The sequence below is a fragment of the Ooceraea biroi genome, chromosome 1 (genome assembly GCF_003672135.1).
Source record: "Ooceraea biroi isolate clonal line C1 chromosome 1, Obir_v5.4, whole genome shotgun sequence".
NCBI lineage: Eukaryota > Metazoa > Arthropoda > Insecta > Hymenoptera > Formicidae > Ooceraea > Ooceraea biroi.
This window is the reverse complement of record NC_039506.1, coordinates 4,063,031-4,085,329: the sequence shown is the minus strand read 5'-3', so window position 1 is coordinate 4,085,329 and position 22,299 is coordinate 4,063,031. Positions and strand designations below refer to the sequence as shown.

Here is a 22,299-nt window from a genome sequence, read left to right as displayed (position 1 = left end):
AAGTATAGGCTTGTCGGATTTACCTTTTTCGAAGATCTTTTCAAAACGTAATAAAATGGTACAAGTTTTCGAAAAATGGTGATTGGTAAATTATAAATGAGAGAAATATATTTATAGTTGTTGCTACATGCATGTATAACATGGTAAAAGAAACATGAAACGAGTTTAAAAATTCTCGGGAAGTAGAACGCGAGGGTAGGGTACGGAATAAAGACTTATACGAGCGAATTGCAGACACATAATTCCCCTTTACTTATCGTAAAGTACGACCGTGATGACTCTCGCGTGAAAGCGGTGTTTCGTTTTACGTTCAAGCTTTAATGGTTTAATACGCTGCAGCGAAAGGGTTAACTGATCATATCGTTCGGAGGACACGGCTAGGCGAGCAGTTGAAGGATTACGTAAGTTTACATAATTTGGCCGGACGCGCGCGCGTGACTATCGTCCGTTGTTCTGGTCGATCACGTTTTCCACATGAATCGCAAGCTCCGACGTATGCAACAATGGGATAAGCTTAAATGTAGATAGACTGCGGCTGTAGATCGCTCGCAGTCTATCGAGGGCAAAATTACGTTTGCGAAATTACGGAACATTGTACGAGAATCAAAGGAATCGTAATATAAATTCTGATATCAACTTGCGAGGATGACAATGATTCTGAGGCGTTGTGCAAGGCAAAATTCTTCTGTCAACGCATGTATTTGAAAAGAGCGGACTAAGATGACTTAGGATAAAACTTGGGTAGCAACAAAAGAGGAACTTCGTATCAAAGGTCTTTGAATTATTTAACACTAAGAAATACAATTAGCAAACGAATAGTTTCATAAATTGAAAAGATCTAATTGAGTAAATAAATCATTTCAATGTTAAATAAATCAGTGAATACGGTAATAATACAAATTAACATGAACTCTTTGCTGAGCCAAAAGGAATACACACCTAAATCTTAAACGATATATACTATCACAAAAGTTTTGAAAGGAAGAAAATGCATTTGGCACAAATGTTACTACGTGTTGCAATTTTTTACCCTCATTCGCTATGATGCAAAATTACTCGTGTTGCAGAAATCTGATTTAATCTTGTGTAACCGTAATCTTATCTTACTGTATTTATCTCTCGTGAAACGTCTGTGAGACGGACTTACCGCTTTCATGCACTAGACCCTTCGTTCTATTCGCGTTACTCGCTCGCCTGACGATCACCGTCGAGAACTAATCGCAGCTATACGTTTACCAAACGTTACCGAATAGAGAGAAAACCGCGAAGCGACCGACCGTAAAATATAAAGGGATTGCCGTTAATGATGTAAGACGCTTCACTGCGCGTTATAAAACGCCATCGCTCGACATCGTCGGATGATTTCAAGTTTTTACGTCACGCTCACGTAATCGAATCTCATCAACTATGAAAGATCCGGATACGTAACAATAACATAGCGCACTATTTTCTCTCCAGAGGAGAGTGCAATCGATTTTTATGTTTTTATGTTATCGCTTTATGGCACACCGTGACATTTTCTCTCGTTTAATTTAGACTTATAGCTCTTATTATGTCAGTATCTTAATAGTGTCATAATGATATTTACATAAATACATTTGCGCCTGGTGACTTTTCAAAACAACGTTAATATCTTCTGTACGAAAATATCCAGAAAATATTTTCAGATAAAAGAATGTTTAGGTTGTTAATTACTTGTTCCAAGTAAAGACCGTTCATGCTATATAAATTATTTAAATGCGTTATTTACCCATTCCATGGACAATTTCTGTCGGCATCAGCGAATACTAACCTGCAACATAAAGAAAGAGTACGTCACAATACGTTGGTTTAACACAGAGATAAGCAAATCTAGATTGCAATTTCGCTTTATCTGCCGAACAAAGAGCTCGACATCAAGATGTCAAGATCGTTGGCACAAATGCGGCAGTATCTCTTGTCGCAATCTGCGATCGAAGATATGCATTAAGATTATACATATATGTCTAGAATAACATAATACAATGCAGTAAAATAATGCAAAATTATAGTATAAACAATGTAATAATTTCTATGAATAAATATTGCTTTCTTAGACATCAAAGAGATTTTAAGAGAAAGAGCATTATTTATTTATTTAGAAGGGAAGAGATAAATTTAATCTATACTTCAAAAAATATGAATCAGAAATTGTATCTTTCAAATATTAATTTATCCTATTTGATAATATCGTTTCGTCGTTGATAATGTCATTTCGTGAAAACCTGATTTTTGTAAAAGAAATGTCAAATTATTAAAGTGTAATTTTTCAGTCTCATAGAGATGCAATATTAATGCGAATTACATTGCCAGTTGCGTAAATTCAAATTGGATATTTGCTCGCAGCTGATAATTATATGAAATTGGCTAACGGAACCGATAACGTCGATAACGCAAGTCATCGCGGTAATAGCGGTTGATATGCCAGAAGATGATAGTAACTGAGTTAATGGAATTACACTCTCCTGAGCGTACAAAATCGCAGTCGAGTGAAAGGAAGCCCCGAGAATAACAGGATTCAAACGCGCTTGACGAAATGTGTGTACAACTTGTGTAAATAAATGTTTCGAACTGGCTGAATCACGATGGAAAAATATTGAAAGAAATTATTTCGAAATTTAAACTTAATATTCACATTTTTCACTTTGGACTATGAAGAAGTTTCAGGTAAATGCTAATTTCAAGCCGTTTCGTGTAACGAGCATAATTTTTACTTGTCGACTTGTAGACAACTCATAACCACGTATTTTCAGAAAAATGATATGGTACGTTATTTCTCGTAACTTTCTACATTTTAATAAATCGCATCTCGGTAACGAGGCGATAAATAAAAACTTCGTTAAAGTAAAATTCACTTAGAATTTTCATTCAAACGATGAATAATGTTTCATCGTTTATTTATGTTTCCGAGGATCATTCCCGAACAGCTAGAAATGTTTTATTTAAAAATTATTATTAGCGTCGCATGCATCTCTTTGCTGAGAAAGAACTGCGTTGAGAGATTTTGCAGGGAATGACGCACTCGCTTTCCGTCAATTCTAGGGCAACCTCTAAAACGGTAGCCGGTTATTGTCGAGCTTCTTTCCCATTACTGCCCGTGGGAATTAAGCGTACCGGTTCCTCAGACAACCGCTACGAACTACCGAGGACTATCACCGCGAAGCACTGTTTGTTCCCGAAGACGGGAATGTTACCGCGCGTTGGACAGGGAATATAACGAGTTTCTTTCAGCTAGTCACGATATTCAATATACACGCTGCAGAATTCTAACACATTCAATTCGCATTCATATTCGCACTCTGTTGTATGCATGACAGAATCTATGTAGAGTCGCTTATAATATAATGTACATAGGCGGGTGAATGAATGATATACCGAAGAGTGAACTCTAGATCTAAAGTAAAATCTTCGTTCATTGACTCACGTCCATTCATTTCGAGTTGTTCTCGTAATTATTCTCTTAATTACGCCAGGTAGATATCTTTATGGCTAACATTGTAGATTTTTTCATTAGATTCACATATTTGTAATTTTAATCCGATTCGCTTTCTAAATTTGTTCGTCGAAACATGCAATTTCCTACATAATAGAAATTGAAAAAATCGCAAGGAATGCAATACCAATATGACTTTTCGGTACCTATTACTTTAGAATTTATTTTATATGAAATCGAATTTATTTTCAAACTCGATTTCTTATACAATTCAATTAACATGTTTCCATCTTCCATATTGTACAATATAATTTAACTATATTCAGTGCATAGATCAACATTCACAGGAATATTGAAATTTTTTCATCTCACGTTTGAGTTATAAACCGAAAAATTCCTATAAAATGTATATAGAATCTCTTCTCTAAATTTATTGGTCCGTTTTTCTATTACGTTTAAAAAACGACTGAATTTACTATCAGCATAAACGTTTCGCACATTTCGCATCTTCCCTTCAGATTTATCTTACACGACGCGATAAGAATATCACCTCGCATCTGAATATTCAAGACGTCGAAATAATGTATCCGCTGCCTTCGGGACAGCTGGTGAGGAAATATATCCAAGTCAGAAGGTTTCGACGGAAGGATCGATGCTGGGCTCTCGAGAGGTGCATCGTGTCGCGCAGGAGCAGCTCGAGGCACAAGAGGCATGCTCGCGCGATCAGCTGTGCCGGATGCTCGGTGGCCTCAACGAAACGCTCCACGTGTGCATTCAACCCTCCTGAGTCATTCTGTCCCCTTTATCCCCGCGCGACGGTTCTCCTCTCATTGTAGCGACTCTTCTCTCGGTACGAGACGCAAACAAAGTGTCATACCAAAGCCGCGAGCGAGCGAGAGAGAGAGAGAGAGAGAGAACGCAACAAAGAGACTACGTTGAAGAAAGAGAAGACGCAAGAACGAGTCAGGGAGAGTCTTATTGATTTTTTCAAACATCTGATCGACAAGAAGGAGGACGCAGATAGGAAATAAGATCAAAGAAGGATAGCGTGGAGCAGCCGGGAGAAGCAAAGGAGTCTTTTCTTTTCCTTCCATCTCTCTTTTTTCCGGTGGCCTTCGCAGGACTCTTCGGTGTCCCGTACCTGTGTTGCCACGGTAACAGCCTAGATTCGAGAGAAAAGGGAGAAGACGGGAAAAGAGGGCGGGACGAGGACAGACCGAGGAGAAGCTCGTGTTGCGCGGTTGCATCTCTTTGTTCCAGATTTCCGTCGTGCCATCCGGTATCCACGAGCGATGCAGACGCGCGTACTTGCACCCCGCGACTCGCAGCTTCGGTAAACGCGACGTCGCATCCGGAAGTTAGGGTAATTCGATCTAAGGGAAGAGGTACGAATGCCGGCGTAGTTTAACATAACCCTCGGTACGCAATTAACTAGCTGTCGATCGAAATCAACTGTGGAAAGGCTTCCTTCGACATTTTCCAGGGAACGGGGAAGCTGCGTGCGCGTGTTTCGTCGAGTGTGAATAATTACGGAGCGTAATTGAAGAGATGGAAGCGGTGTTGGATAGCAAATTGTAAACGAGGTATTGCATATGGTTTTTTTACTATAACTCGAAAATAATGTCGGGACTACACGACTGTGAGTAACGCGTGTAAAAAGAGAGCTTGTATTAAAATGTAATGAAATGTAACGACCACCCTCGCTTTGTGCACCATTATTTCGATATTTCTCCAGCGCTCGATTTGCGTGTTTGCTCGTGTGTTGTCATAAATTTTAGATAGCTCTGAAATATTATGTGTATAGATAAAACCTAGTTTTATATTATTACGTTCAAGTTACGTCGGTAATCGTTTTCTAGCGTGATTAATTAGCGTCGATCGATCTAGTTTACGTGGGAAAGGTTTTTTCCAACGTTATATTATAGAAGCACGAAATGGCATAAAACGGCACGTGCGAAATCCTCGAGTATAACGCAAGAGATTGAAGAAAATTACGAACGTACTTTAGACACGTAGCATTGTAGCGAAGAAACTTGCTTACAATTGAAGAAAGTTTTCTACGTAATTTTGAGCTTTTTTATAATCTCAATACTTAATAGGAGAATACGAATACTTTTGTTGCATTTCCAATTATATTATATATTAGAGACAAGTTTTTTATCTTCTTTTTTCTCTTTTCAATATATATTTAAATTTTTATTATATTTTTATTATATTAGGTGCATATAATCTCAAATTTTTGCTGAATCTAGTTCTGTCTCGCTTCTATTTTTGTTCTTGATTTGCACGCTTTTTTACTAGATCAAAGTGGGCAGCATTTGAAAAATTGTGCATGCTTCACCTGCCTTTCAAACAAGTGACCCACACAACATCTCTCATTTCTTTCGTCGAATTCTATTTATCAAGAATCTTTGAAAAATATTGCAAGAGCAATCGTGTGCACGCCACGTGTGTGCAGAGCCACTAAAAGACCAGAAGTTAACAAAAAGCGAAGGTATGGCGAGGAAAAATTATGGAAGCTACTCTGAAAGCTACGCCATATTTCTACCGCAATGTACTTCTTTCTTTTCTTTTATTTTACGAAGTATTTTACGAAGTTTGTATTTCTTTTTTGCTATTGTTAAAGAAACATTGAACAAATTAAAAATAAAACTTTTATAATAAATCATATATTATATTATTTTCAACAATTTCAATATTTTCCTACGATAATTATAATCAATGTAAGAATTCTAATTAGTATTTAAATATTTTAATCATTCTATTTGTGTGATATTTGACTTATTAAATATTGAAAATACACAATGCCAGAATTTCCATAAATATACGATAAAAACCAATTGCATTGACGATTATACGCGCTCATCGAAGTAAATATGCGCTCCATTCTGGAGTTCTCACTACATGCGTATATACGAGTATATCGCTCACAATTATTTTCTCGCTAAACGTGCTCTCTCTATGAAAAGCTTTTTCATAAAAAACCGCACGAATAATAAATCGGTTTGAACATATAATCGTTATTTTGCACACGCGCCACTGCCTTATCAAAGAGGTTACCTACTGCAGACCTATTGTAAGTTCGCCAAAACAAATTGCAATAAATTTTTTTTCTTTTTTTTCTTTTGCGTGTTTCAATTACGTTTCAATTATAGCAAATTCGATGATAGATAAACTGAACAAAATTGTATCTAATTTATTGTAGAATTATTAAAATATTTTCTCTCAATATAAATACCGACAAATATTTGCTGATATTTTTAATTTCGACGCCAGATATTTTTTATATGTACGATAAAACATTCATCAAATAATTGAGCAATATTTTTTAACATTGCGATACAATAATAGAGTTTCTGTATTACTTTTTCAAATCATCTTTCTCTACTTAATTTTCTTTTTAATCCTCTTAATTAAATATTTTGGAAGCTTGATAAACCTCTTTAATTAGTGATTCTAGTCTATTTATCAAGAGATTCCTGAGATTAAGATCATTTATCGGAGGGTTCCCCCAGAGGAACATAAATTTTAGAAAAGAACATCATTTTTCTCGGGATGCCGGTTAACACCCACTACAAATCTAACGCAACGATTATTCACAGCAATTAAAACAAATCTTCTCGAACCAAGATTCGCGTTTGCTCGGCGGAAAGCGAGGGTGCACATCTAGTTACGATTTTGTGACCTCGTTCCAACGATTATGCCCAGCATCTTTCGCTCACAAATCTGTACTGTTGGGTGGACCCAACAATCCGCATAACAACGGGCATTTTGCCAGACAGGATGAAAGCGTTCTGCACGCCGGAATACATAGGGCATGATAAGCCTACCACTCGCACCGCCTTTTGGGTGAAGATTTAAAGGGAAAAATAACGTTCCACTGGAAATTGTCGGTTTTCTGAATGATTCCGGAAAGAAAAAGCAACCGTGTTAAAATTATTTGCGCAAAGGATTATGATTTTCTTTACTCATGATGCATGTGTGTTAAATATTGCTGTTGACTTTAAAATATTTTATATTACTAATACTTTTTTTTGACATTAAAGATTAAGAAAATGTAAAGAATCGAGAGCTTATTAAAGATTCTAAATGTCAAATTAACATTATAAATTTTGATATACTCATTTAATAACACTCTATAAATTAAACAAGAACATATTGCGCCAACATTTCTCAATACTGACGTAAGTCGCGAAACTTTGTGACGCACATCATCCAAGTATATCTACATACATTCAGCATACTTTTGCAACATATACACACACATACGCGCGTACTTACGCATACATGCTTTTGTGATTGACAGAAGCGGCGACGCAAAATATACTCACGTTGCCGTATATAACAATGAATCTTTTAGAAGCGGGAGAACCGCATCGTTATCACGCGTACGATTTCATACCGGGGTGATACTAAGAAAACGCGGCAGAAGTAAAGAGCGGTTTATACTTTTTACGTGAAAATTTTACATGCTGGAAACATTCAAGCGGAAATATTGAAATGTTTTATCGCGGGGACTTATGCATATATTCGCAGGGAGACGCTTGACTTCTTGCTCGTGGTACAACTGTGCTGGTGTTTTAATAGATTTTAAATATGTCACATTGTTGGTGAACCTATGTGTTATAAAGAATTCCATAAAAATTCTACGAATTACTGAAACAATAATTCAAACGATAAATATTATATCATCAAATACGAGCAACAAAACTCAAACATTATTCGGTTCTGCCATCGCGAGTCCCGATCGCGAATTTCGGTCAAGATCGCACCCGGCAGAACCGGCAGGCACATCGATCGTAAGAACATCAAACCGGAAGTGCCGAAAAGGAAAGGAGTTCTAGGTCGTGAGGGGGGGCTCCGGGAGCCTGCTGTAACCCAGTTTTTCGAAACGCGTGATCGGGCACTCGCGACGCGTCACACGCCGCGCGCGTATGTGTACATGTACTCGACGTATAGCCGATCGCACGATCCCCGATCCGTCATCAGCATTCACGGCCGTGCGTAATGATTCTAACGTGCCGATACTTTCGTCCCGATTAGATCGCTCGCACGAGTCCGCTTTCATTGTGTTTGAAACGTGCCGCGAGAGATACGAGTGTGCGCACTCTTTCTTCTTCTCGCCCCCCCCCCTCTCTCTCTCTCTCTCTTGCTTGCTTTTTTTCATCGATGTTACTAATTATAATATGTACATGCGCTCTATTAAACGTGCATATCGGCCGATTCATTAGCATGCCTTTCATCTGTATCTCTCCACGGTGATCCTATATTTAAAACGGAGTGACGCAAGTGACGATAAGTAGATTTAAAACGACGCACTTTCTATTCATCGTATTTCATTTACAGTTTAGCGTCCGGTTCTTCTTTCTTTCGATAAAGCTCGTAGTTCGCGCGATAATTAAACCTCTCATAAAGACTCCTTTTTAATGAAATTTTTAATCTATTATTATTTTGATTTTTCTGTTTCTCTTGTAACTCGTTGTATTATTATATGATAAAAAATATACGATATAAGTGTACAATATAATTACATGCATCTACAAGTATTAAAATCAATAGCTTATAAAATATTAATGAGTTATCAACTGATTTTAATCTTTCGATGAATACATATAGTACATGCATAAATAACTAAGTGCCGAAAAAATAAAAACGGCGAGGTTGGAAAGACCAGTTTCATCTATTTATGCATTTACTTTCGTTATTTTTCACTGCCATTTTATTCATCGAGGATTGACATTTTTCGAAAGAACATTTATTATTGCGAGATATATGATTAACTTCCGGCAGAGAACAATATTTAGCGGAACTACGCGCTGCAGAGCGAAAGTCAACGACCACAGCGTTCGCGGCTTGACAATGGGACACTTTTCCATTTATAATCAGTAACAATAACTATACGCGCGGAAGTATTTCTATGTTAGAAACATCCGTGACTTGCGATAAAGTTACGTCTCCACTTTCACTCTTATCTAGATCTTGTATTAAGATTTTTTTATTAGCTAATATAATATCTCATGTGTATGGATACACAGACCTTTCTCATCCTATTGTCACGCAAATAATATGTTGCAGAAGTTATCGGCACATAAATATTTTTCTCAGTCTTTCTTTTCTTTCTTCATAAAATCTCTCTTTCTACAAAGATAAATGCTAAAAAATAAATTAAGATAAATGGTAGTTAATTAAAAATAATTAAACGTAAAAAATTTAAGAGTTTTAATGGATAATTATAAGTTGCTCAAAAATATTGATTAAAATCTGAGTTCTATCTTTCGCTTTATTTTAACTAAACTTTATCTCAACGTGAGAATTCAACAGGCAAAACATATAACTAGAATAATTAAAATTAAAAATTAGCGATTCATGATAAATAATGATTCTTTATTTCTTTTTTATACAGTTCTAGCGACAGAATATCGATTCTGAATTTGTCATAGGATTTACGTGAATAAACAAATTCCGATAATTCTATAAAGGGATGTTAAAATTCAAAATTTTAAATATAAACGATATTCGCACGATACGAGAGGAGATGCGTGCTTTTCGATCGAATGGGTGGATCAGCACGGAAAGTTTATTATCGGCGAAGAGTGAAAGTGCATCCGCGTAGCGGTTGCTACTTTGTTAACGATCATTTTTTCCGGCAGTGCTTTCGCACGAGTCGGTAATTCCGTTCACTTGAGCGATTTAGAATCGCCTTACGCGGTTATCAGCGAACAAACATCCAATCTACGTGCCCGAGGTGCAAGTCCGTGAATTACAATTGCAAAAGGCCCGCAAGCTTACGCAACGCATTCGTGCGCTATCAGTGCTATAATCGCGCCTGTTTCTCGAAGCGGAATCGAAACGGATAAGCAGGCTTTAAACTGAAAACAGAAACGCGTAAACAGACATTAGATTGGAGATGCTTGAAGAATAAATGACACAAAGAACTTACATTATCTCTGTTATTATTAACAATTATAAGAGAAATCATGAGAATTCAGGACAGAGACTTAAAACTATGTTATAATAAAGAGATATTATATTAATTATAAATATGCTATAACATGGAGAAATTCTCCATGATATCGTATACGTTTAGTATACTAAACGCAATCTTTTTAAATGCATTGTATTTAACAAAAACTAAATAAATATCTAATTCAGTAAAACCTTGAAAACTACGAAGGACATGTATATAGTACACGAGTAATTGCAGGTCTATGCAGTGAAGAACAGGCCCATTAGTCAGCTTGAAGTTAATTTGGGAGTACGCTGATTTATTACCAATTAAGTATGTGAGCCAAATCGCGACGGGCTCTGGCCCCCCGACAGAAGAAACAACCGCAGACGGAGAATAATATACCAACGAGTAAAATATCGATTGTGCGAGGGCTTTTTCGGCCAGCGTTGCGCTTGTAAACATGCTCAGGTATTCTTCGGGAGGGTACTATTATCCCAAACGCCGCGAACATGCCGAATGATCATTCGCTTCTCATTCCGTGCTAAATTATTTTCACGATAATCGGTGGTTCGCGTTCCGCAGAAAATGACGCGGATGACGTTCTTTTGCGTACCCGAGAAAGCAAAGACTCGATTTCACCTAAGGAAGCAGTGCCATAATTATAAAATCAAACAAGTAACTGCTACTCTAATTACAAAGTAGTTTCGATATTTTTAAATTTATTATTATTACACGCAAATTTTTTCCTTGTTCCTTCCTTTTCACGCAGTATTTATATTGCAAGATTCCGCAATAAATGTCATCTATAACATTATTAATATTATATTGTATCATTTTACATGAATGTATATACATAATAAAATTATTATTATGAATCAGTATCATACGTGTATATTATATTACGTATGCATATTTTTTTGTTCTTTAATTTCCGATTTTAATATTCATATAGATTCTGTTTAACAGGTTCAGTTTTAAATCCACTTTAAATTTGATTCTAATTACGAGCATACATTATCACGAGCGGAGCTACGTATCTTGCATGAACGTGATCACGAGTGATCGCTGCCACACCTTTCTGCGATCTCAAGACCTACGAATGCGATATCGAAGTACATCAAGGCGGGTTTTCCCGTTGTTGAAAATATCTTCGGTCACTTTCACTCCTTTTTCCACTTACTTTCTACAAACAGGCAGCCCGCCTTCTCTCTCCCTTTCTGCTCACGGTGAGGCAATGGAATAGACAAACGCGTTTTGTCAATTGTTCTGTTTGTGCAATATGTACTTGTGAACTGCGATTATACTTGAGAGAAAAAGAGAGAAATATTATTGTTGTCTGCTTTAAAATTTCCACAGAAAAAAATGTAGTGCGCAAACTATGCATTAGCTATAAATATTTATCTTCCTTTCTTATCATGTGACGTTTTCGATCAAATTTAACTTTCCTCATAGAAAAATAATAGTCACTACTGATGCACAATAGCAATTTAAATACTAAATGCTGTACTTTTTTTCAACTAGTATCAACAAGAGAGCAAAATATGGCGATGGACAAATATAGGACCGAATCAAAGGTTCGTTCTGCTTCCTTTTCAATTTTATTATATTTCAATCAAATATATCATCGAGAAGATAATAAGGTAACTAAAGGATGACTTAAAATTATTTAAAAATTATAAAAATGCTACATATCACATTTAGATATCAGATATACTTATTATCTGAGTTATTATACATCTTTTATGCAAGCTCTCCGAACCAACTTGGAATTTGACCTGACACTTCCGATCATTCTCTAGCAACATACTGACCTGAGAGGTAGGATTTGGCGCAAGTGATGTAGCCGCACATCCGCCCTATCTTTGTCCACACAGTCTTGAGGAACTCAAAATTATACATCGGTGAACAACGGTAGCCTGCTGCTTCCGTGATCTCGTCCACAATCGTCCCACCTTGAGCGCAATGCATTCGTGCGCGTGTTACGAAGCGCGAACGAGCGCAGTTGCGCGAGTGCGTTGAACCCACGCGCGGATTCGCGCGAGCGAAATGTCACACTGAACGACGCACTTCCTAGATCTCGTACGAGATGACGCGAGAAAACGCGCGATCCTACGTAGATGCTCGAGTGGAGAACGAGTGTTGTAATCCTCGCAAATGAAAGACGTCCATACGTGTCGAATGTCGATATTAATCGGTGAATCACTCGATTTATCACTCGATCATTAGCCGCACAAATGACACGATCACTGTCGTATGCCTATCATAGTGGTAGGTCTAGATCATGGACTATCAATCTTCGAGTATCCTGGAGCGCGAACAAATAAAACGTCAACGTGGAAGCACTGAAGCAGGTGCTCGGAAGTTCTCAGAGGCCAATAATGTCAAGAATAACAATGAATGAACTAAAGTGAGCTAACGTGATGCAGTCCGCACATTATAAGTAATAATTAATTGTGATCCTTGACTCTCTATTAAATCATGCTCTGACTTCTGATCATGTGTTACGTCACGAAAGACGCATCATTTTCACACACGTTTTGTGTTCCGTCGTTTGTAGTGATGTTCGTGCACGCAGCCCGCCCCTCTTTAACCAACTGAGAAAACACGAAATTACGCGTATACCCACAATTTTCTCGTCCGACGAGCTCGCGGTGATTGCACTCTCTTACACTGTCATACATCATATTTCAAACTGTTTAAACTGCGAGCGACTACCTGTCAAAGATAAACCCGTAATTCCAGGAACTTTAAATACAAGATGTTTCGTAAAGCAAGTATCAAGCGGCATATCTGAAGTTACTTTTTTCTTTACAAGAATTTAAGTTGTCGGTACAAAAACTTTCGATTAAAATTGAAATCCTTAGTTAAAAACAATTTAAGAGATTTCGGCAGATTCGACGTAAAGTGCATGAATTGATAATAAAACCTTTCTCACGAGTCACGCTATAAATCTGATATTTTCGGGCCACGTGAATTTATAAGCTTCAATACGGCAACTCCAGTGTTTGTTTCGCAAATATTTCCCAGGCATGGTAAAGTCACCGGCTCTTGATAAACCATTATAAATTTATTCGAGTAACAAGCTTTTTAATGATCATGGATCGCACACGATAAAATAAATTACGATAAGTAGCTATTTAAAGAATTATCAGCGAGGATTCCATCGATCACCGTTTGACTGACAACAGACATTCCGTTGCTCGAAATTTATACTTTTCAAGTGTCGACGAATTTTCAATGATGTGTAATCGCGATACAGTACGTACGTCGCTTATCATCTTTAAGAAATGTGCATAGTAAATGATATAATTAATGCAATGACGATTTACATAAGTAAATTTCCGGGACGTAAATTTTCCATATTTTCACGCACGGATCCTTCACAAATGTGTCCTTAGCTATTATTTAATAATTCTTTTCATAATTATATCGAGTGTGTGTGTGTGTGTGTGTGTGTGTGTGTGTGTGTGTGTGTGTGTGTGTGTGTGTGTGTGTGTGTCAATCTCTCTCTATTTTACAGATAAGACAGATGACTCAAAGAGATATCTATTGGGTTGTTCGGAAAGTTATTTCGTTTTTTCAAGGAAAAATGAAAGGCGGTTTTTTCATATTTAGAAAAAATTTTATTCAGTGATGTATTGGCCATTTTGTTCCACTACCTTTCGCCATCTTTCTGGCAACTTTAAGATTCCACGCTCATAGAAGTCCTTCTCCTTATTGACAAAAAATTGAACCAAGTGATTTTTGACGCCTTCATTTGAATCGAAGTTTACATTGTTCAAAGAATTTTGTAGAGACCGGAACAAATGGTAATCGGATGGTGCCAGATCAGGAGAGTATGGTGGGTGTGGTAGCACATCCCATCCAAGCTGTAAAAGCTTCTGGCGAGTGACCAAACTTGTGTGTGGTCTGGCATTGTCGTGATGGAATACGACACCTTTCCCATTCGCCAATTCTGGTCGCTTCTGCTTGATGGCAGCATCCAATTCATCCAGCTGACGACAATACACTTTCGAATCAATCGTCTGGTTGCTTGGTAGTAGCTCGAAAAATACGATTCCCTTCCAATCCCACCATACAGAAAGCATGATCTTCTTTTGATGAATATCTGCCTTGGATGTCGATTGAGCAGGTTCATCTTGCCTGGACCATGATCGTTTTCGCTTAACATTGTTGTAAACAATCCATTTTTCATCTCCAGTTATGATTCGCTTCAAAAATGGTTCATTTTCTCCACGTTTCAACAATGAATCGCAGATGGTAATGCGTCGAATCAAGTCAATTTCCTTTAAATTGTGTGGAACCCAAATATCGAGCTTTGAAACGAATCCAAGGCGTTTCAAATAATCGTAAACGGTCGAATTCGATAAATTTAACTTTTCAGCAATTTCGCGTGTTGTTATGCGACGGTTTGCATCCACCAGAGCCTTTATTTTCTCGTCATTAGCTTTAATTGGCCGACCTGAACGTGGTGCATCTTTCAAATCGAAATTTCCAGTGCGAAATTTCGAAATCCAATTCTGATACTGACGTTCACTCAATACATCTTCTCCATACACGGTACACAATTTTTTTCTCGCTTGCACTGCATTTTTACCCTTTCAGTAGTAAAAAAGCAAAATATTACGAAAATGCTCACTTTGATTTTCCATGTTTGATGTGATGCCAAAAAACAATTACTTGACAGATCGCAACACAATAAGATACTAAATGACGTCTGAAATGTCAGTTGTCAAAATATAAAACGAATTTGCCGCTTAGAGTAAGGTTAAGTATCGAGGAACGCGACTAACGACATCGCTTTGTGAAAAACGAAATTACTTTCCGAACAACCCAATATATAGCATAACCGGAAATCGTTTATCGCAAAATTAATTAACATGTACTTCATTTAAATGTTAGTGTTTATTTATGCACTATATTTACATATGGTACTTATTAAGTTGTAGCATTAAAAGCCTGAATATAAAATTAATTATTTTCGATATCAAGAAGTAAAAGATAAGGAAATATTAAGAATTATTATTATTCATTCAGAAATGCTGTAATTTTACTTTGTGTTAGTTTTGTACTCGGACGCTAAGTTATTTATTTTTAATGGAAATTCATTCAAATGTCGGCAAGAAAAAGCAAATACAAAGAAAAGTACAGGTGTGCTACGCGAATACGCGTTGCATATCGCGATAAACGCACACTATCGCCGCACTGCGGAAACGATTATCGTTTTGTCCGTGACTCGGCAAATACAAAAAGTAATGTTAATGCATTTATCTTGAAAAAGTATTTCCTCCTATCTATCGTTATCGAATGTCATACGTGTAATTTTTACGACATATTTCCCAGAAAACAAGCGTGCTAACTCGCGCAATTACTAGTTGCTATCAGCAATGTTATAATTTTCGCTATTTTGTACATGATAAAACTATAAATACTTTTAATCCTTTGATCTTTGTTTTTATTGCAATTTCCTCTTTCAAAGTATGAATTTATTTATATAAAAATTTCAATATTGATAAGTTTTTCTTGGTGAAGGATATGAAACCAGAATTTTTATATACAGATTAACGTAATCTATTGTTTAATACAAAAATGACTTATAATTTCGAGACAAGCATGACAATTAAGTGAGTTTTTATCATTTTATTTCCAATTTTCGCAAATAATTCGCAAATATTTAAGTTTCTTTTTCTGATTAGCTTTAGGTAAGTATCGAATAAAATTTTAATTTTAAGTTTTGTAATTATCTCACTAGATTGCAGCTTTATTTTATTTAAATTTATTTTATCTAAATGCTTTAATGTGTTTATTTAATTAATATAAAAATATACAGATATAAATGGAGATAAATCTATAGAGATTATATATAAACACAAATTACTAAGAAATTGCAATAAATTTGGTAATATTGGATAATAAAATTGTTGATTATAAATATACATAAGTCACAGAACAAGTTCGCCTCTTCGCTATTTGTGTAAACTCAACATTAAATTAGAATCGATGCAATTTATAAAACCGGATTTCGGTAGTGTCCATCTAATTTCCAAAGCATTTCACATGATAGACATTTAAATGTCACAGAATTTCAGATGTCAAGGCACCGCAAGATTGCGAGATCAATGATAAAAAGGTGTAAGATAGACTTCAACTTAACTTTACTATAACATCCAATATTATATAACATATACATATATGTTATTAGCTACATCATTTTTTTGCTTCTTTATAAAGGATGTAAAATTTTGTTGCATGAAAAGTGTCGTGATTAATGGAATATAAATGACTGAAAGTGAATATACATATTGCGCAATATTGTTCTTTCCTCTGATGCAATATTTCCAAAGTAAAAATTGGCTTTTTTATCTTTTTCGTACAATTCGCTAGAGGACGAACACGTGACAAGGAAATATTAATAGATGATATCATGATGAAACATGCACACGGAAAATTATTGGCAATAATAATAATCAAGTTTTAAATCGGTTGAATATGTCGGCCTTACTTTTCAATATTAGTTTATGTGACTAATATAGCACAATGTCAAGTGCACGATAATTTTCCGACATGTGTCAATAAACTTGCTTGAATAGTGATAATCGAAGTTTGTAATGCCTGCAATATATCGCAATCTACCAATATCTATCCTACACATCCGATATTACAAAATAGCTAATATTATATTGTAGTAATAATTCTGTTATTACAGTAATACAAATTATGTTCATGATAATATTAATAATGAAATTCTTTTCAGTTACTTTAGTCTATCTCGAAATCTAAATATTATATTGAACATTAATAAAATAACAAATGAAAAAAGTTATGATTGCTTAAAGGTAAAGGCCTCGAATTAATTTTTTTGTACGTTTAATAAGAATTTCTTTTCATTAAACATTTCCTTCCAAGAGCACCGTCAATTTTCGAATATTTTAGTTTACAATCGGATATCCAACTACAATAAATCAGGATAACGATATGCAGATATCCAGACTTTTCAGAAGCCAACTAGTACTGTCATCAATTAATATCAGTTATTAAACGAACAAATATTATAAATATATTTCGACAGAATTTGGAGAATTTGTATTCAGAATGTTATTCTTTTTTCAACAAAATTTACTTTTTGCTCAAAATACTTGTGTCAAAGACTCGTTGCGGTCCGAGAAAGATATCTGATCGATTTCCGAATTTCTACCAACGGAGCGTATCGTATCTTTCACATTCTAAATCGGTACAACTTTCGCACTGTCTTTCGTACTTTATTTGGCACTGTTGCGCCAAGTTGGAACCGCTTCAATCGACGTTATCGTTTATTTCGCAACTGGGACACTAGTCGGAGACTTCCCCAAAGGGACTTGGAATTCTCGCGTCGAATTCACGACGACACCGCGTTCGCAAGTCACTCTCTCAAGATCTGCACTTAGAAACTGAATACTTGAAGTCATGAATTCTCAACGAGTTTCGACATTTTGGTACATTCCATTATCACAGTTGCAACTAACGGAAAAGCACACTTTGCGCTAATTGCTCGATTGCGAGCGAACTATTCCGGGATCGCGTTACTTTCGCATATCGCTGTATCGTATGTGGAAATCCAAGCTTGCCGAGAGATTACACCGCTCTCTCTCGACGCCCGATATTAATCGGCGCGATCCGTGCGCGTGTATCAAGAGCCAAGTTACGAACCGGTCGCGCGTGCTCGAGCTGACTGACTGACTGACTGACTGACTGACACTAGCGAGTGCGAGTGGAGAATCCGTGTGTGTGGCAGGATAGGGGGACGACTTCTGTGCCCACGCACGACTTCGCCTTTACGAGCAGGAAATGGATGTAAGTATGTGATTGTATATGCGTGCACGTATGTATATGTAAGTATACATGTGTATCTTGAATGCGCCCACAGGTGCGCCACGTACGCACGTGCGTAAATGGGAGTGATAGTGTCTGTGATTCGCACTCGGGCGCACGGTATGTGGAAGCACACACAGAAAAAATTCGCGCACATATTTAAGATACACATATTCCAAAAGACGGAAGTAGCCGGTGTGATACTGACACACATACTGACAGTCCTCTGTGAAAAAAACGCGGCTGTGAAGCTAGTGTGAAGCGATTGAGAGCAAACCGCGGATTGATCTTTGTCTAATTTCATTGAATTTCGATTTAACTTAATGCAGATGTATTATAATTTCATTCTGTTTTAATCTAATCTAATTCTATTTTATATTATTTGTAAATTATGATCGGAAATATCGAGAAAAGTACATGATTAGAACAAGGAAATTTTCCTTATTAATTGCCATTGAAATTGACATTGAAAAAAAATATGAGTATTAGCTCCAATTTTGAGTGTTCAAGATACGATAAATTTTTCAAGTAGCTTTCACAGATTTCTCATTATCTGAGTTGTATGATAGGAATATGATTAACGGTTCTGCAACGGTTTCGCTAATACATTCCGGAAATAAGGTATTATTCCCTCTTTATTCTCTTTTATTTGCACACTGATCAAATAAATCTGAACATCAGGATAATTAATCAATAACACTTGTTTGTGTAAGGAATTTTAGTGATTTATTATTGATCCTACAATAAAGAAATATAATAAAGAAATAATGTTTCGACAAGGTTGCTATTTTTATCAGAGAAACAATTTTTAGAATAGTAATTTAGAATACTAAGTTGATTAGTATTATTATCAATTATTATTAAGTAATTAGTATCATTATCAATGATTATTAAATAACCAATTTATAGAAATATTATTTGTTCATAAATTTGTGTTAACACATAATGTTTATTCAAAGTCTTCATACAAATAGATATAATTAAAAAAAAACAGCGAATAGAGAGAATATAAAATGCTCAATTTATTACTCAGATAATCATGCACAGATAAAAATAAAAAGATTTATTAAATGCTGTTTCCTATCTCCGCGTCACAAAATTGAAATAAAATATCGATGTGAAATCTTGTGAAATCGTTAATCGAAAATTTGTATTGTTTTTACTGATAAAAACGAATGCATATTTGCACGACGAAACAATCGATAAATCGCGATTTTTTGCAGACGTTGACAATGATACATTCACACCGATAATCACATCATTGTTTTTGAATGATCTTTATCTCTTCAGGTGAATTATATAGATCGCACAGTAAGGTCGGTGGAAGATTTCGAAATTACTGAGACATTTATTTCGCTTTTCCTGGCACGGTACCAGCAGCGCGGTCGGATCGTTAACCGGAAGCAGAGTGCCGGAATGAGCGCCATCAGGACGAAATTTGTGCTACGCGCAACGGAGACCCACTCTCAGATAAACTCGCGCTTGCTTAACTTTTCGCTCAGACAACGAGAGGATCGTTTTTCTACGACGACCTAAACCTAGCCCTCTTGATTACTGGAGTGCATTAAAGTGAAACACACGATTGACATCTCAAAGTTGCATTCCAGCAGAATCACTAATTAAAAAACACTAATTCCACAACATCTGGTCATTGAATGGCAATTACCACTAATATATTCATAATAATTCAATATTGAAGTAATATTAAATGATAAACAGAAGTAATAGATATTAATGGATATAAATGGATGTCAATGTTAAACTAATGATCCTCAAATGTTAATGTTAAATTAATAATCCTCATATTTTTGAATATGCCTTATCGAGTAATAATTCTTTAAATAAAAAAATTTAAACATACAATTCATAACATACAATTCAGAAGTTGCCCAGAGAAAATTAGTATTAATAAATTTTATTGATTGACAAATTTTGGCGAATTGCCAAATTGACAAATATTTGCTAATTTTCAGTAATGCTGCGATTTCGATAAAATATAAGCACAGTTTATACATACACTTATTTATAACTACATAATTATTCAGAATTGGTGATAATGGTTATATCCGACACTTTTGGAGAAATGTGTTCACACTGCTTCATCAGATCACAGAAATATAATCATTTGACAGCTGAATTTAATTTAATGTCGCTTAAAATCAATTAGAAGCGACACACGTCATCTCGACAAATCGCGTTCGATGAGACACTTCCTACTAACTAGCCCGTTGCTGACGACGGTCGAGGGCAAAAAATAACAATTATTAATTCGCTGCCGCGTGGCGAAGGGGCGAACCAACGACATCGCTGACAATGAGTTCAGTTCGCTTGGCCCCAATCGGCGGCCGCGGTGACGCCATCGATATAAAGTTGCACGCGTGTGTGACTAACTGTACCTTGCACGAAAGTATGAGCAGTACACGTACACACACACAGGGTGTCCCAGAACCATCGCCATTCCTCTCAAGTGCTGAAGACAAGAAGAGGATGATGATCTCAATATGAAGTCTCAATAGTCGTCTGAATTATAAGCAACTGAAGCGTGAACTATTGTAGACGAATTACCGATTCTTGAAAGCTCAAGCTCAAAAAGCACAAATCAATTGAAAGTGTATTTCGGAGTTGCAATTTTAAATCAATTTTATTGTAATCACATTTTAATAGATAGCCAGAATGTTTTTACAAGTGGCGAACAAAACTTTTTTGACAAACTCTTTTCGCAAACAAAATCTAACGTTGAATTTCGTTAGACAAACATAATTCATTAAAAATAAAAAAAAGTTGATAATAATGTCAAAACTTAAAAATTATTGATTAATTAACTTCAACCAGTAAAGATTCTACATTTTTAATATTTATGAGTCCGCTAAAAATGAATAAATTAAAGTGATAAATGAAGCGCAAATAAACTCAATAAATAATTGAATAAAGTATTAAAGAACTGATAAATGAAATTAATAACTATATCTGTCTTTAATATGCATCAAAATTGATGTCAAGTTTAAAAGCTCATAAGTAGAAGGCGGTAATTCCAGGACACTTTTTTATACGTATCTTATACGCATGCATAAATAAAACCCACGTATGAATCAGAGGTGCAAGCGCGCGTAGAATGCTATGGAGTGAATTTGTACGTGTGTACGTGCACACTCGTACGTGTGCATAATCGGCAAAAAAGATTGTGGTCGGCTCTCGTACGTGCTCTAGCATATGATTCGCAATACGAAGGAGTCGACCGATGACACAAATAAATGTCGATTATTCTCGTTATCTTTCGACGACGCGGCACCGAGACAATGCGACGACGAGACACAGTGCTGACTTCTTCAGCCGCATCGAATGAAAAACCTCTTTGTGAGAGAACTGAAAATCCACATTTATCCATGATGTCTGTATCCAAAATGTTACCCGTTAAATGAATTATGTGCTATAATAATATTATCTAATATTAATTTTTCGAAACACTTGTCTTTTGAAATTCATTTTAATTGCAAAAATTCAGATTTAAAAAAACTCGGATTATTTATTCCACATATTTAATATTCCTTTAAATATTAACCATCTGTTTCTTGGTACAGTCATTAAACAGTCGTATTATTTTCTTTTTATCTTATAAATTTTACTAAAAACCAATAGTTTTAATATTGATAAATATTATTAAAAGAGAGTAACATGAAATAGGAAGATTTTAAATGTCCAATAGTGTTTGCAAAATTCGACAGATTAATTAATTTCGTTTAAGGATCTTCTGTCCTTCCTCCCGAGACCTATCAGAGACGAGATGTAATATAGACCGGCAGAGAGAATCGAGTTAACTGTGCTTAAGTGTTAAGTGACTCGTTACATTCTTTCTCGCTCTCTCTCTCTCTCTCTCTCTCTCTTTTGCAACTTGTGACTAATAAACTTATAAATAGCCGTCATGAAATGGAAAGTAATAATACCATTAATATATTTCCTCCGAGTCGCCGTTTAGCATTACAAGCGTCACGATTTCGCGAGACAAGATCTGGAGCTAATCATTTTCTCTGTCAATCAATAAGATTGCAATAAG

The 22,299-nt window shown here is 35.9% G+C and overlaps 1 protein-coding gene across 5 annotated transcripts in view; it reads right to left on the bottom strand.

The window, feature by feature from the left end:
• The window catches only part of LOC105286860 (serine/threonine-protein kinase tricorner), a 120,470-nt gene that overhangs the window by 44,581 nt on the left and 53,590 nt on the right, over positions 1-22,299 (bottom strand). The window contains exons 1-2 of one of the 5 annotated variants that reach the window (XM_011352115.3): positions 17,521-20,972; positions 12,212-12,705 (exon numbers count right to left, since the gene is read on the bottom strand). The exons of 3 other annotated variants lie outside the window; for them this stretch is intronic. In XM_011352115.3, coding sequence (XP_011350417.1) covers positions 12,212-12,368 — 157 coding nt within the window. In that variant the 5' untranslated portion in view covers positions 12,369-12,705; positions 17,521-20,972. Of the gene's footprint in view, positions 1-12,211; positions 13,833-17,520; positions 20,973-22,299 lie in introns of those variants that run through there. One more of the 5 variants, XM_020034145.2, reaches the window with a different exon arrangement.